Genomic DNA, 13,005 nt, shown 5'->3' with positions numbered 1-13,005 from the left:
ATCTTCTTTTCTGCTTACTAATGTGGTAGTAGTGTTCAACATCAGCGAAGTTTAATCTGGCAGCACTTTCTTTAACATCTTCTCCCCTGTCGTTCTGCCTCCCCTCATCACTAACAACAAAATTGCAGCTACTTATTTTTACTTTCAGGAAGAAAAAACAAAGATTAAATTGTTCTAAAAGCTAGTGTCAGAAACCCACACAGCGTGAAACATTTGCACGTGAATTATTTGCCAACTGGTCTATCATTTCTTTTTTCAACCATTAATCTTGATTATGGTAACTACATAACTGTCAGTTAATATGTGAAGCGTACTTAGATCTCTGTAATAATTTTGGGTGTGAAACACTTTGAAGAATTTTTATCTGTGTCATTCTATATTTACTAATTTATAATAAATAGAATTAATGTAGTTGATGCTTTTAAAATGTATTAGTTATTAAACACTCAGTCTCTGATGCCTGACTTAAATTTTCTGTAAGAATTGAAATAATGACTTTTTCTTCTCTTAGATGGAAATCCCTTCTTCCACAATAATAAACCAGTACATCGCTTGTCAAGGTCCATTACCGAACACTTGTCCCGATTTTTGGCAGATGACTTGGGAACAAGGCTCCTCTATGGTTGTAATGTTAACAACACAAGTTGAACGGGGCAGAGTAAGTAAAAGATTTCCTTAAGTACTGCTTGCGTAATCTTCTAAACATCTGTTGGTGATTAGCCTTTAAAAGATTATAGGAATATACTATTATGACATATAATATGACATGGGGTAATGGTTTTAAACTAGAAGAGGGAAGATTCAGGCTAGATAGAAAGAAAACTTTTTTTTATGAAGGTAGTGAAACAGTGGCACAGGTTGCCCAGAGAGGTGGTAGATGCCCCATCCCTGGAAACATTCAAGGCCGGGCTGGATGGGGCTCTGAGCAACCTGATCTAGTTGAAGATGTCCCTGCTCATTGCAGGGGGGTTGGACTAGATGACCCTTAAGGGTCCCTTCCAACCCAAACTATTCTGTGATTCTATGACTTTTTTTTATATGGGCATTGCTTTCCTAGTACTGTTGCAATGACGACTGTTATGTTTTAAACTTTCTGATATTGTTAATGTAGCTAATATTTAAACTTTGTTCTGAAATACACTGAAGTCTTCACATATTCCTTAAAATATTTTTAGGCGGCTTTGTTTGATTTTTTTTTTTTTTCCCCAAAGTAAAAAGCAACTAGAATTTATCTTTATAGGATTTTTTTCTCTAAACTTCAAATGAAGGAACTCCACGAAGTTTCATGAGTTTTTTGTAGATTAGTTCTTTGATATGTAGAGAGATTAATTTTTTTTAAGGCAGCCTAACACAGCTTTGTAGTGTTAAGATCCCACGCCTGGATGGCTGTCTATAAGAGAGTCCTTAATAAACTTGAAATCCAAAATTTTTCACAAAATGTTCTACTGTAGCTATAAACGTTTGTTTAATCATGTGGAAGAATCTTTGTCCTTTAAGTCATTTCCATACAAAAATGTGTAAAAATAGACTACTAGTAATAAAGTAATCAGAGTTATAACTTACTACAAATAATTGTGTATCATGCTGTGAAAGGTCTCAAGTGTATTTAGTGGTTTGTTTGTTTGTTTGGTTTGGTTTTTAAGCTACAGTTTCTCCTATGTAGCTTTGTTTGTTACGCAGCTTTGTCCTTTGGAGACAGGCAGAACAATCAGATCTGGTCATTCACACAGTGTAATTCCAGAGTTACTGGGTTTATAGTCTGGAGCATTCACAGTAGCACTGGCTGGATGAGTGTGTGGACAGAAATGACAGTTAGGAATAATAGTTCAGTGAAATTTTTCCACAATCAGGATTTCTTTGAAGGTGGATTTATAGTAGGTTGTGGGTGTTCTGGTCAACTCGAACTGTATTTCAGCTGTCTGTATATATTCTAACTTTTTAATAACCATATATTGCTGGGAGGCCAGGCCTCTAAATATAATTAAAATAATTGAAGGGGAGTTGCGGTGTTTTTAAACCATTTTTCAGTGACTCAATATTAGCATGATGCTGCCTGCTCCCAAATAAGCATGATTAGAGGGAATTTCAGTACAAGTGCCCTTTTAATTTGAGTTTTCTTTGCAGATCTGCTAAGAACAGACTTGCAATAGCAGTTCTCTGAGGTTCCCCCACCCCTTCAATAATCATATTTGTGGAGTTCTTCTTCAGCGGAGAGCTGCTAAATAATGAAATAAAAGGACTTATCTGTCTTATACCCATAGGCAGACTCCCTGCTCTAAAGCTGATCATGAGGCTACCGACATCACTATCCCACTGCATGCCGGGATGTCTCAGTGGAGCAGGAAGTCTGCAAATCTGGCTGCTCTTAAAGAATCGCCAGGTGGGTTGGAAAAACAAAAGTACACTTGAGCTGAAATGACCTCTGTAATTTGGCATTTAAGAAATATATCTGAAAATCTTAGCGTTTGAAGTTTTCATTCGCATTTGATGACTTGATCAAGAGTCTTACAAATCCACCATCTGCATCCCCCTAATTTCTGCATTAGTTTAGCAACTTTTGTGTAGCTTATCGCGCTTTTTTTCATTTGTTCTTTTCCCATATAAATGTGCTTTGAGAAGATTAGATTAGGATTTTGGAGGTCAGAAATGTTTATAAGCAGCATCTTTGTCACTCAAGTGTTAAGATGAAATATTTATAGATACACTTTTTAAAAATTGTAACGACAATTAGAGGCATCTATCTTCAGTTAAATTAATCTCAAGAGCTGGTGCATGTGTCCTCTTGAAAAGAGAACCAGGAAATCTCTGCGATACCTTATTTTATAAACAATAATTAGGTAACACGGTCTATTGGGTAAGTAAATTAATAGTGATTACAAAATGATCAAAATAGTCTTTAATGAAGCAAGGTGTAAGGAACTAGAGATAATGGAAATAATACTCTGTGAATTTAAACACGGGCATCTTTAAAAATGTGTTGACTGTAGGTTAAATGCCACCAGTACTGGCCAGAGCCATCAGGAAGCTCATCCTATGGGAATTTCCAGATTACCTGCCATTCAGAAGAAGGAAATCCTGCTTATGTCTTTCGAGAAATGACATTGACTAATCTGGAGGTAAAATCATTATATATATTTTAAGTATTAATCTGTGGAATTCGAATTCTCACAGACTAGCTAAAACTTACTTAATCAGACTTTCTTTTCATCTTGGTGGCGTATCCACATAAATAGAACTGTTTCTTTCTAGAAGCTGTTAGAAAAATACTCATATTGTCATGTACGTACCTAGCATAAATTCTGATAACAAACCTTTCACTAGCAAAATACCACAAAGATTCAGTTTCCATAATCTTATTATTTGGTTTTAAATTACATAAAAGATGTCTTAAAGGTCTTTAATGGTGTCTTTCATGCCCTGGCCAAGGAAAAAAAATAATTAACGAAGTTGAGAAACTTGTTATTCCCTTGATGTTTTCAAAATATGAGATGCTGGAGGTATTTCGTTATTGCAACTGAAAACCTGTCTTTGTAGAGGCAAACAGTTCTTAATAATTCCATCATGGAGAATATGTGCAAGTAGATGGAAGATAAATCCTGCTCAGAGAAAGATGAATTGGGATTGGTGACTACACATAAACAAGGACCTTCTTGAACATGCATTGCATGATTTTCAGGACACGTGTAGTTTTCAGAGCCTCCCCAGCCAGTATTTCAATCTCAGAAGTGTTTGGAAATGAGTATCTAGAATTTAGTTCACGTACTCATTTCTCACTGCTTGGGTTACCAGATGAGATGCCAGTTTTATAGAGCTGCCTTTTAATCAATTTGCAGTTAAAATTCCTTCCCGGTGCCCTGTTGAGACAATTGCTCATTTGTTATCAGCAGTGGAACTGCTGTAAATGACTCCGTGCCTAAAGGTTATTTAAAGTGTGGTAACTCCTGTTCTTTAAAATGCTGCTTTTACACTGATTGTAGGGCCTGTCCCCTCCACTAACCAGGGGCAGATGTTTGTGATATTAGAGCAAGGGACAGGAGTCAGTGGAAAACAAAGGCGTTATGCATCTTATGTGTAGTACACTGGATAAAATTAAGAGGTGCAGGTAAAGCCAAAACAAAGCTGCTGTTCACACGGAGCCTGAAGGAGAGCTTTTATCTCTGAAAGTCCTGCCTCTCCCATCTTAACTCAGTTCTGTCATTTGATCTAGTAAGATACTACTTCTCTCTGTTAAATTTATTTGCTAAAAATTTGACCACCTTCTTGTATATCTAGTGTTCAGGTAGATCATTGGTATCCTTGAACTGGTTGCTATTACATGGAGTGTAATTTTTTTTAACCTCTTAAAGGTGTAAACATACATTGCATTTTTTGTTTCTAAGAAAAAAAAGTAATTATAAAATCCAGGATGAGCAATGATTAACACTAATAAAGTACTGCTACTTGCCTAGAGCCACTTTTATTACAGGTGCAAGTTGCTGTAAATGTACCGTCGATATTTTATTTTTTATTTTATTTTTTATTTTATTTTTTATTTTATTTTTTATTTTATTTTTTATTTTATTTTTTATTTTATTTTTTATTTTATTTTTTATTTTATTTTTTATTTTATTTTTTATTTTATTTTTTATTTTATTTTTTATTTTATTTTTTATTTTATTTTTTATTTTATTTTTTATTTTATTTTTTATTTTATTTTTTATTTTATTTTTTATTTTATTTTTTATTTTATTTTTTATTTTATTTTTTATTTTATTTTTTATTTTATTTTATTTTTTCTGCCTTTTTTTTGCCTTTTTTTTTTTATGGGACCTGAATTATCCTTAAATAAACTTCATGTTTCTGCTTAGAAAGAGGAAAGCCGACAACTAACCCAAATCCAGTATATAGCATGGCCTGATCATGGGGTTCCTGATGATTCCAGCGATTTCCTCGACTTCGTGTGTCTTGTGCGAAAGAAGAGGGCTGGCAGAGAAGAACCCGTTGTTGTTCATTGCAGGTATCCATTTTTTTCCAACTTTATTAAATCATCAAACAGAACTTATTTATCATCAAATAGATTTTCTGTGCTTTGTGGTTGAAATAAACATTTAATTTTATCTGCTTTGGGGATGACAGGAGAACTCAAGATTTAAATGAAACAATTGCTTAAATGGTAATCACGTTTCAACAGGCAAAAGTTTGAGTGTCTACACGCATTGATCTGTGCAGGGGTTTTGTTGGTTTTGAGGTTCTTTGTTTTGTTAACAGTTTAAATGCTTGTGCTAACAGCCTATATAATAGTTAAGGGAAATGCCAAAAGACGCTTTGGAACCTTTTCCTCATGGTGACTATTCTACAAAACTCCATAATAGCTGTATAAATAACCTATAGCAGAAAAAGCGGGTGGTATATGCAATGATCAAATAAAAGACACTTTCTCTCAAGTCTGCAGTCTTAGGCTACATGATACTTTGATACATACATTAAGATGACACATTTTTCTCAACAATTTACTTTTGGCATGAATTAAAATAACTCTGTTATTCATATTTTTATGTACACATGAAATGTGTTTTTCTTGTTTTTCTTGTGCAATAGTTTTTAATAACATTCTACATTCTTGTAATAAATTTCAAAATCTTAATCGTTTAAAATGCCTAATTAGTAAACTATAATAGTGCATAATGCCAAATGTCTTCAATGGAACATGTGCTCTACCTATTCTTGGTGAACGCTTCTGTGAATAAAATTTGACCTCTAAATTCCTGGATACTCCCCAGACAGTCAGTGTTCCTGAGTCAGGTGTGCATCCTTCCTGTTTCAGAGAGAAGCTAAGAGGTTTAAGGGATAAAATCAATTTTAAGACTACATAATCTACAAGTAAACTAGACATTTACTGAAGAAGATCAAAGAAGAATGTTTTTTCTCTTTAACACTTTGTGTATCAGAAATTGTATTTAATTGGTTTTGCTCTTTCTTCTGCTTTATGCTGGTCAGGGTGAATCTTATTAACTAGGGAAACCAGTACCAAAATGCCACTGTCTTAAATGATACTGTTCCTCAACTTTTTGATACGGTTTTGGTTGATATGGTTGTGAAAAAATAGGGAAAATACAAAAGACAAATACAACTTTTACAATATAAAGTGTGTAAGTCTGCAGAGGGACTGGAGCAAGTTTGGAGAGTCTGAACAGTTCCTTTCATCTCAATGAGGCATCAATTCAGCTCCACACTCATAATTTCAATACCAACATTTATAACAGTTTTATGCTTCACAGAAGAAAAGAGGGGGAATATCACAGTTCAACATAATTTACTTCATTTGCCTAACTTTGTGGCTTTTGGGAAGTATAACCAAATTCCATTTGTGAGACAAGCTGAAGTAGCCCAGGGGTTCCTCCATATGGTGCATGCACGCTATTTTTAACATCGGTTCAATTTAATAGGACAAGGCATTAGTGCAACAACATCATAAAACTTGTTTTCAAAACTAAGCCACCAGCTTTAGTATGGAGAATCCAAGCAGCCAGTAGAGCAGACTTTTGTACAATAATAGTTTAAAAACAAAACAAAAACCACAGAGAGATTATAAAGCAACAAAACCCTTAAGAAATTGGGTAGGTTTTTTGTTACATTAACTACTTAAAACACATTTCCAAGCTTGTGTTCATTTTTATTTTTACAAGGTTCCTACTAGTTTAGTTGAACAGTTTCTAATTCTTGTTCTAGATGAGATGGCGAGCCACCCTGTCCTGCCCGTGCTCTTTGTGATTTTCACATCCTGTTTCGGTGTTCCCCTCCATCGGTCAATGATTCCTTTTTCCAGGCTGAAGAGTCCTGGCCTACCTGATAGCTATCAGATGGAAACTATCACACTTTCTGTCGTTGTTGATGCCCTTCTCTGAATCTTTTGAAGTTGTGAAATGAGCCATTAGGTTCTTTGGCAGATACTGTTCCTGTTTGGGTTTGATAAAGCATTCTGCATATAAATTCTATAAGTATAAATTCTGGAAATACAAAATGCTATTGAATAATTTTATATAACCAGCACGTTTACATCTTGTCATAAAATTCTTATGACATCACTGAAATATATAGTAGCTTTAATGCCACCTTCTGGACAAAGATTTAAAGTAGTAGTTTGGCCAGGCTTAACTTGAAGTTATGCTTCAAAATCAGAACAAGTAAGTTTCAAAGTTTGGAATGTTTATATTAAATAATTTAGAAGGAAACACTTTCATTTATTGACTGAAATACTAGTTGTATGAGTTGAGATAATGCTGGTGTTTGAAAATATGGATTTGGTCCTGTATTCAAATGTGGAGAATCATTGGCTTTCTGTTTCAAAAGTGCAGCATAATTTTCTTGAATATGAAAAATTTGAATTTGAAACTGATTATCAAGTTCAAGGTGAAATATTCAGTTTTTGAGGATTGCTACTTGTGGAAAAGTGTATGTATATGTAAAACAAGATAGATACATCTTGGAATGGCAAAATTTTCAATCATCTTTAGCTTAAAAATAAAACAAATCTAAAGATTTATGTGTTATGGTTCTTCCTTGTCTTGAAAGGGATTGCTATTATGTATTCCTTTTCAATCTACACAAGTTACATCTCTCTTGTACTTTTTAATACTAAGAAAATTATCATTATTGTTGTCCTCCAAAGGTTTCTAGTAATTGTTCTATTCCTTATTCTGAAATATGTAGGTATGGATCACTTCAAGAACATAAGAAAGGTTTTATTGAATCAGCCCAACATTCGAGTAACGGTCATTTCAGCAATGCTGAAATTGGCACAAAATGCACAATGTATGCTAGGTATCTCTGTGTTTTATTATCATCTAGATATTAGTATGATTTATAATATGACCTGAATAACTATATGTGTGTAGATTCTGCTCAAGTGAATGGCTGGATTAAGATAGTCCCTCTTCAAAGGACCAACAAGTCTGCACTGATTGTTTTTCACTCTGTTTAGGCAGGATGGAGGCTTCCAGTGACTTGGACACAATATCTCTTAACTCCTGCTCTTAATAGTATGGGAATCATAACGATCAATCATGAGAATGCTTGAGAAGGAAGGTCTTTAAGTATGAACTATATTCCAGACACTTTATTTCATTTTTCATTTGAGGTCTTTTATTGTTTTTTTTCAGTGCTGGGATTGGGCGGACAGGAGTTCTTATCACTATGGAGACGGCTATGTGTCTCATTGAGTGCAATCAGCCTGTTTATCCGTTAGATATTGTAAGAACCATGAGAGATCAAAGAGCCATGATGATCCAAACACCTGTGAGTATCACACTTCCTGTTCTATGTTGCAGAAGAATAATTTCTTATTATCTAGTCACATCATTAGATGGATTTTTAATATACTTGCTGTTGATCATATGGCAAAGAGGTCACCATTACTCAGTGTAGCTGCAGCCTTGGCTTCAGACAGGAATAAGTTGCTAAGGAAAGAAGCAATTCCTTAAATTTCTAAAAAGAAAGTTTGAAAAAAGCAGCAGCTGTTTCAGGGGCACCTGGCAATTAATGTCAAAAAGGGCCAGTTTTCAACACTGTAAAAATTACTCAGTGGAGAAAGGAGGAGCCTAATTCCTGGTGTTAAGAATGGGAGTAGTATAAAAGGTAAACACAAAAAGACCCAAGACATGCAATTCTGTGATGCAATTCAGTGATTTTGTTGCCTTAGTCATTATGAAAGCAAGCTTTAACTCTGCCCTGTAGTGACTTAATTAAAAAGAAATAATCAGAGAAATTAGTATTTTTTAAAAATCAGTATTTTTTAAAAATCAGTGTAATTAAATCTGATGCAAGATATATCAAAGTAATTTTAAGTGTATTTAGTCTAAAAAAAGTAACTTGCTACCAGGATTTTTTTGATGCTCTCTTCACATTTGGTGTATCTTAAGATGCTAGAATTTTTCCCGAATCTATGATGTTGGGTTTTTTTTGAGATATTTGCGATGTTGCTTGAATGTTTTATATTTCAGAATTGTAAAAGTTTTAGAACAGATTTAGAAACCTCTTATTTGTATCAGTCAGGTGTTGCATCTCTCTGAGAACAGTTTGTGTTTACATTTTTGGAAAATATGTAAACAGGGTCAAAACACTGAGTTATGTTGTCTTTAAAAAAGAAAAAAAAAAAAAGGCCTGCACTCTTGGTTGTTCCAAGCTTTGACCAGTTCCAGGTTTGGGTTTTTTTTTTTTTAAACTAGTAATCAGTTGTATAGTTTTACTTATATATAGCATTTAAAGAGAAAGTATTTTGAAGGAGAAAAGGCATTAGATCCAGTATCAAATCTCTCCCACAGTTACCTGAAGGCAGTTACTCATTGTAGTAATTTTAATGTCCCTGCTGCTGTGCCTCTAATCAAATCTGAATAAACCTTTTGTGTTCTTCAGAGAGTATTCAGACTGACAAAAAGTATATATTGGCCTCCATTTCTAGGTCATCTGTCATTCAGTGCTGCTGTCCAGTATTCATGTTCTACTTAAAAAAATGTATTATTCAGCTAGCACAGGAAGGATGAGGAACATGATGATACACTGAAACATAATAAAGGATGGCCCTTGGTGTTTGTGATGACTATACAGTATGAATAGAGAGGGAGAGAGTTTTATTAGTAAAGGTGGGAGACAAACCAGAATTTTCAGCCTTCAGTGAAAGGCATGTTTTTATTGCATCAGAGGGAGAAGGGATAATAAAAGACTAGAAGTGTGGGGTTTTTAAAATTTCATAAACACTAGCTATTATAATTTCTCCTTTGGCGCACTCTGCCTGATTTTGTATCTCCTGGAAGATTCACTCAGTGTCCACAAGATGGCCCTGTGCATGGGTGTCTGCTCTCTGTACTGTGTGAGGAGAGTTCAGTCTCCTTCAGGAAACACTGGAGGCAAAATAAGTATTTTACATGAATGTGTATAAATTTAACTATTTTAATATATGTGCAACAATACAGTAAATAATGATTCTATTACTTACTGTACCCATTTAAGGTCCGATGTCACCGGTTACTGCATAGAGAGGGATATTCCATGACACAGAAGAGGCAGGCGTGCTGGCTTTCTGACCAGCATATACACCATTATCCACTATTCGGTGTCAGTTGTGATGCTTTACAAAACAGTTATTCTATTTCATTTTATTTTCATTATATTCTAATTTGATTACTGTTGGCGTTTTTAGCTTTTACTTGTTTAAAACAAAATATTAGAGGCCTCTATGTAGGCAGGTGCTAGGCTTGAATACATTGCAGAGTTAGTGTATTATGTTGAGAAACTGGAGTTCTGGCTTTTTAAAACATGAATCAATTTTCTTTTTCATCAAATTCTGAGAGGGAGGTGCCAGTAACACGCCAGAATTAATGTAAGTATGAAAAAGTGCTTTGAAACTATAGCTTCTAAATCCAAGTGCGTGGAAACCTCAGGTCAGTGAAACTTCAGCAATGAAACAAAGAGCGGAAAATGACTAAATAGGTGATGTTGTAATAATAGTACTGGTTTTGTGGGTATGACTTTGGGTATGTATTTCAAAGTGCCATTCAACCCATTCTTCTGTTGAGAAACAAGATGTTCTAATACAATGTTCCTGTTGTTTTTGTATTTCCTAAACTAACTTTGAAGCACAGTTCTTGGCCTGTCAAGGGAATGGGATGGGAAAAACCTTAGAGGCCTTTTCTGCTTCCAAATGACATGGTTTGATTACGTTTCTTTTCTATTTACTGAATCTACTTTCCTTTTCAGAGTCAGTACAGATTTGTATGTGAAGCTATTTTGAAGGTGTATGAAGAAGGATTTATTAAACCTTTACAACCGTCACTGCATAAGTAAAGAGCTAAAACCCTAGGATATCAATTGAGGAATCCTGTCCTCTCTAAAGAACTGGCAGCGTTCTGTGTGCCATAATACTGCTTGCGGGAAACGATAGTGAAGTACAGCAAGGAATTGACAAAGGACTTTGAAAACTTCAGCACTGTTGCACTTTACGTTGAAACAAAATCAGTCTCTGAAACTCTTCTAACTTTCATCTGTTTGAAGACTTTATTTTCGTGCTTTGCTCCGAACAAACCATAAACTGAAAGAACTAATTGTGTTCAGGGTAATCTACGATATTTCATTGTAGTGCCATATTCTGCGCTTCTGGTTGAATTGCTACAAACAAGGCTTGGAATTATTTCACTCTGTTTTACACCCATGTCTCTTAAAATGAAAAACAAATGAAAAAATACACTAAGCCATGGTCTTTTTCCAGTGCTAGGTTTATTTACTATGTACAGACTCTCACTGTTTTGTTTTTTACAACATTAGCAATATTGCCAATACTAGATAGATACACACTGCCTACTGATGCAGCACACTTTGTCCTACACCCTTTCTAGAGACCAGCTGGTTGTTAGAGGAAAGCTGGCGGCTGTGTTAACCCAGCGGTAGCTGCATAACGCCCACTTACCAGCATCTTGTACGAAATAATAACAATAACAATAAAAAAAAAAAATTTAAAAAAAATATAAAATAAATAAACAGCATTTCTTTGACACAGCTTGTGTGTCATACACTGGTGTATTCTGATTCGTGTGATTTAAGATTACATGATGGGAACTAGTGCATGCTTGATGTCTTAACCCCTTAAGTGCCTTGAGACTTACAGTGTACATCCAGTGAAAGGCACTCATGATTCTGTGGGGGTGGTATTGTCCTGTCATATTTATCTTAATGGGTTCAGATTTTAAAAACGGCCCTTGGTGCTTGGAATGTGTTACCGCAAGGGGTCATGGAAATACCGTTCCCTCTTTTCCTTACACAAGTACCTGAGTGCTATTCTCGGTAGCAAAATCACCTCTGCCAACTTAATGAATGAGCATTGTATGCTGCTGTATTGTAATTATGTGAAAAATCTGACACATTCCTTCATTCCTTCCAACTAGTAACTTACTAGCAGCTTACTATGAAATGCTGGTAGGTCATTAGAAGCTGATACTTTGTTTTATCCTTTTGCTGAGAATAGCTGTCTTACTCGATTAGGACATAACTCTTAAATAGCACTGATAATTAAGTTGAACTTACAATCAGATGTGATTTGATTCCATTATCTGCTAACCAGTTACTTCTTAAGTCCTCATAGTTGATTTCAAGCCATGTTCGTACAGGTCTGCCTTCTATTTTTTTTTTTGTTTGTTTGTTTGTGGGGGGAGGGAGGAGAACACTATGAAGTTGTCCCAGAACTTTATTTTAATTCCATAATGACCCCAGTCACCTTCTGTTATGCTTGTGCAAAATTGTTCCAGTCGGTATGGGTTGCTTCTTATTTTAGTAGGTAGAAGATTTGTAAGAAATGTCTGTTTGATACAGTATCTGAGCTCATTCTAAAGATATGTAAATGTCCCAGTTTTTAAATATTTTTCCAGTACAGGAGAAACCAAGTCAGAAGCAAGGTGTCCAGTGTAATATACTGTAAGAAAAAAATCAGTCGCTTCTTTGACTGCCCTGTGACAACGCAACTTTGTGCCCTCTATTTAAAAGTTTTAATTTATTGTATTGGTTTCCTGAAAATGTTTATCCAGAAAATTTTGTTGTAAGCTATATAGAGCATAGAATTAAAGTGAAAAGTTCAACGCTAGATAATTTTTAACTATTGAAGAATTATATTATATAATATACTGTGTTCTGTGGACATTTGAAAGAGATCAGCTATGAACTATGAAGTGAAAAGGGATTCAGGCGAAGTGAAGTCCTGGCTTAGGACTTAGTAATAAACGTGAACCACAATGCCAAATGGAAGACAGAGTTTTAAATATTTTTAGAAAACAATATAGTATTAGGTGGCCTGTGGCCCTGTTACTTATATTTCTAGATTTGATGCTTAAATCGATGTTATCCCTCAGTGAAAAATGAATCTCTCAAGAATCTCTGGATCTGATAAACTGAAAAAAAGTGTAATAAGGTAGCTTTAATCTCAGATTTATTTTAAGCCATTTGCAACAAAGAAAATTCTTCTTTAGGAAAGTATAAGCTTTAACT

General features: G+C 34.7%; 1 protein-coding gene across 1 annotated transcript in view; it reads left to right on the top strand.

Annotated features, from left to right (window-relative positions):
- Positions 1–11,451, top strand: part of PTPN4 (protein tyrosine phosphatase non-receptor type 4) — a 71,346-nt gene extending 59,895 nt beyond the window's left edge. The window contains exons 22-26 of the mRNA XM_074144707.1: positions 512–658; positions 2,988–3,116; positions 4,848–4,996; positions 8,139–8,274; positions 10,732–11,451. Of these exons, the coding sequence (XP_074000808.1) occupies positions 512–658; positions 2,988–3,116; positions 4,848–4,996; positions 8,139–8,274; positions 10,732–10,818 (648 nt within the window). The 3' untranslated portion in view covers positions 10,819–11,451. The remainder of the gene's footprint in view (positions 1–511; positions 659–2,987; positions 3,117–4,847; positions 4,997–8,138; positions 8,275–10,731) is intronic.
- Positions 11,452–13,005: the final 1,554 nt, after the last annotated feature.

The sequence above is a fragment of the Numenius arquata genome, chromosome 3 (assembly GCF_964106895.1).
Source record: "Numenius arquata chromosome 3, bNumArq3.hap1.1, whole genome shotgun sequence".
NCBI lineage: Eukaryota > Metazoa > Chordata > Aves > Charadriiformes > Scolopacidae > Numenius > Numenius arquata.
The sequence above is the reverse complement of the archived record's forward strand: the minus strand, read 5'-3'. Positions and strand labels throughout refer to the sequence as shown.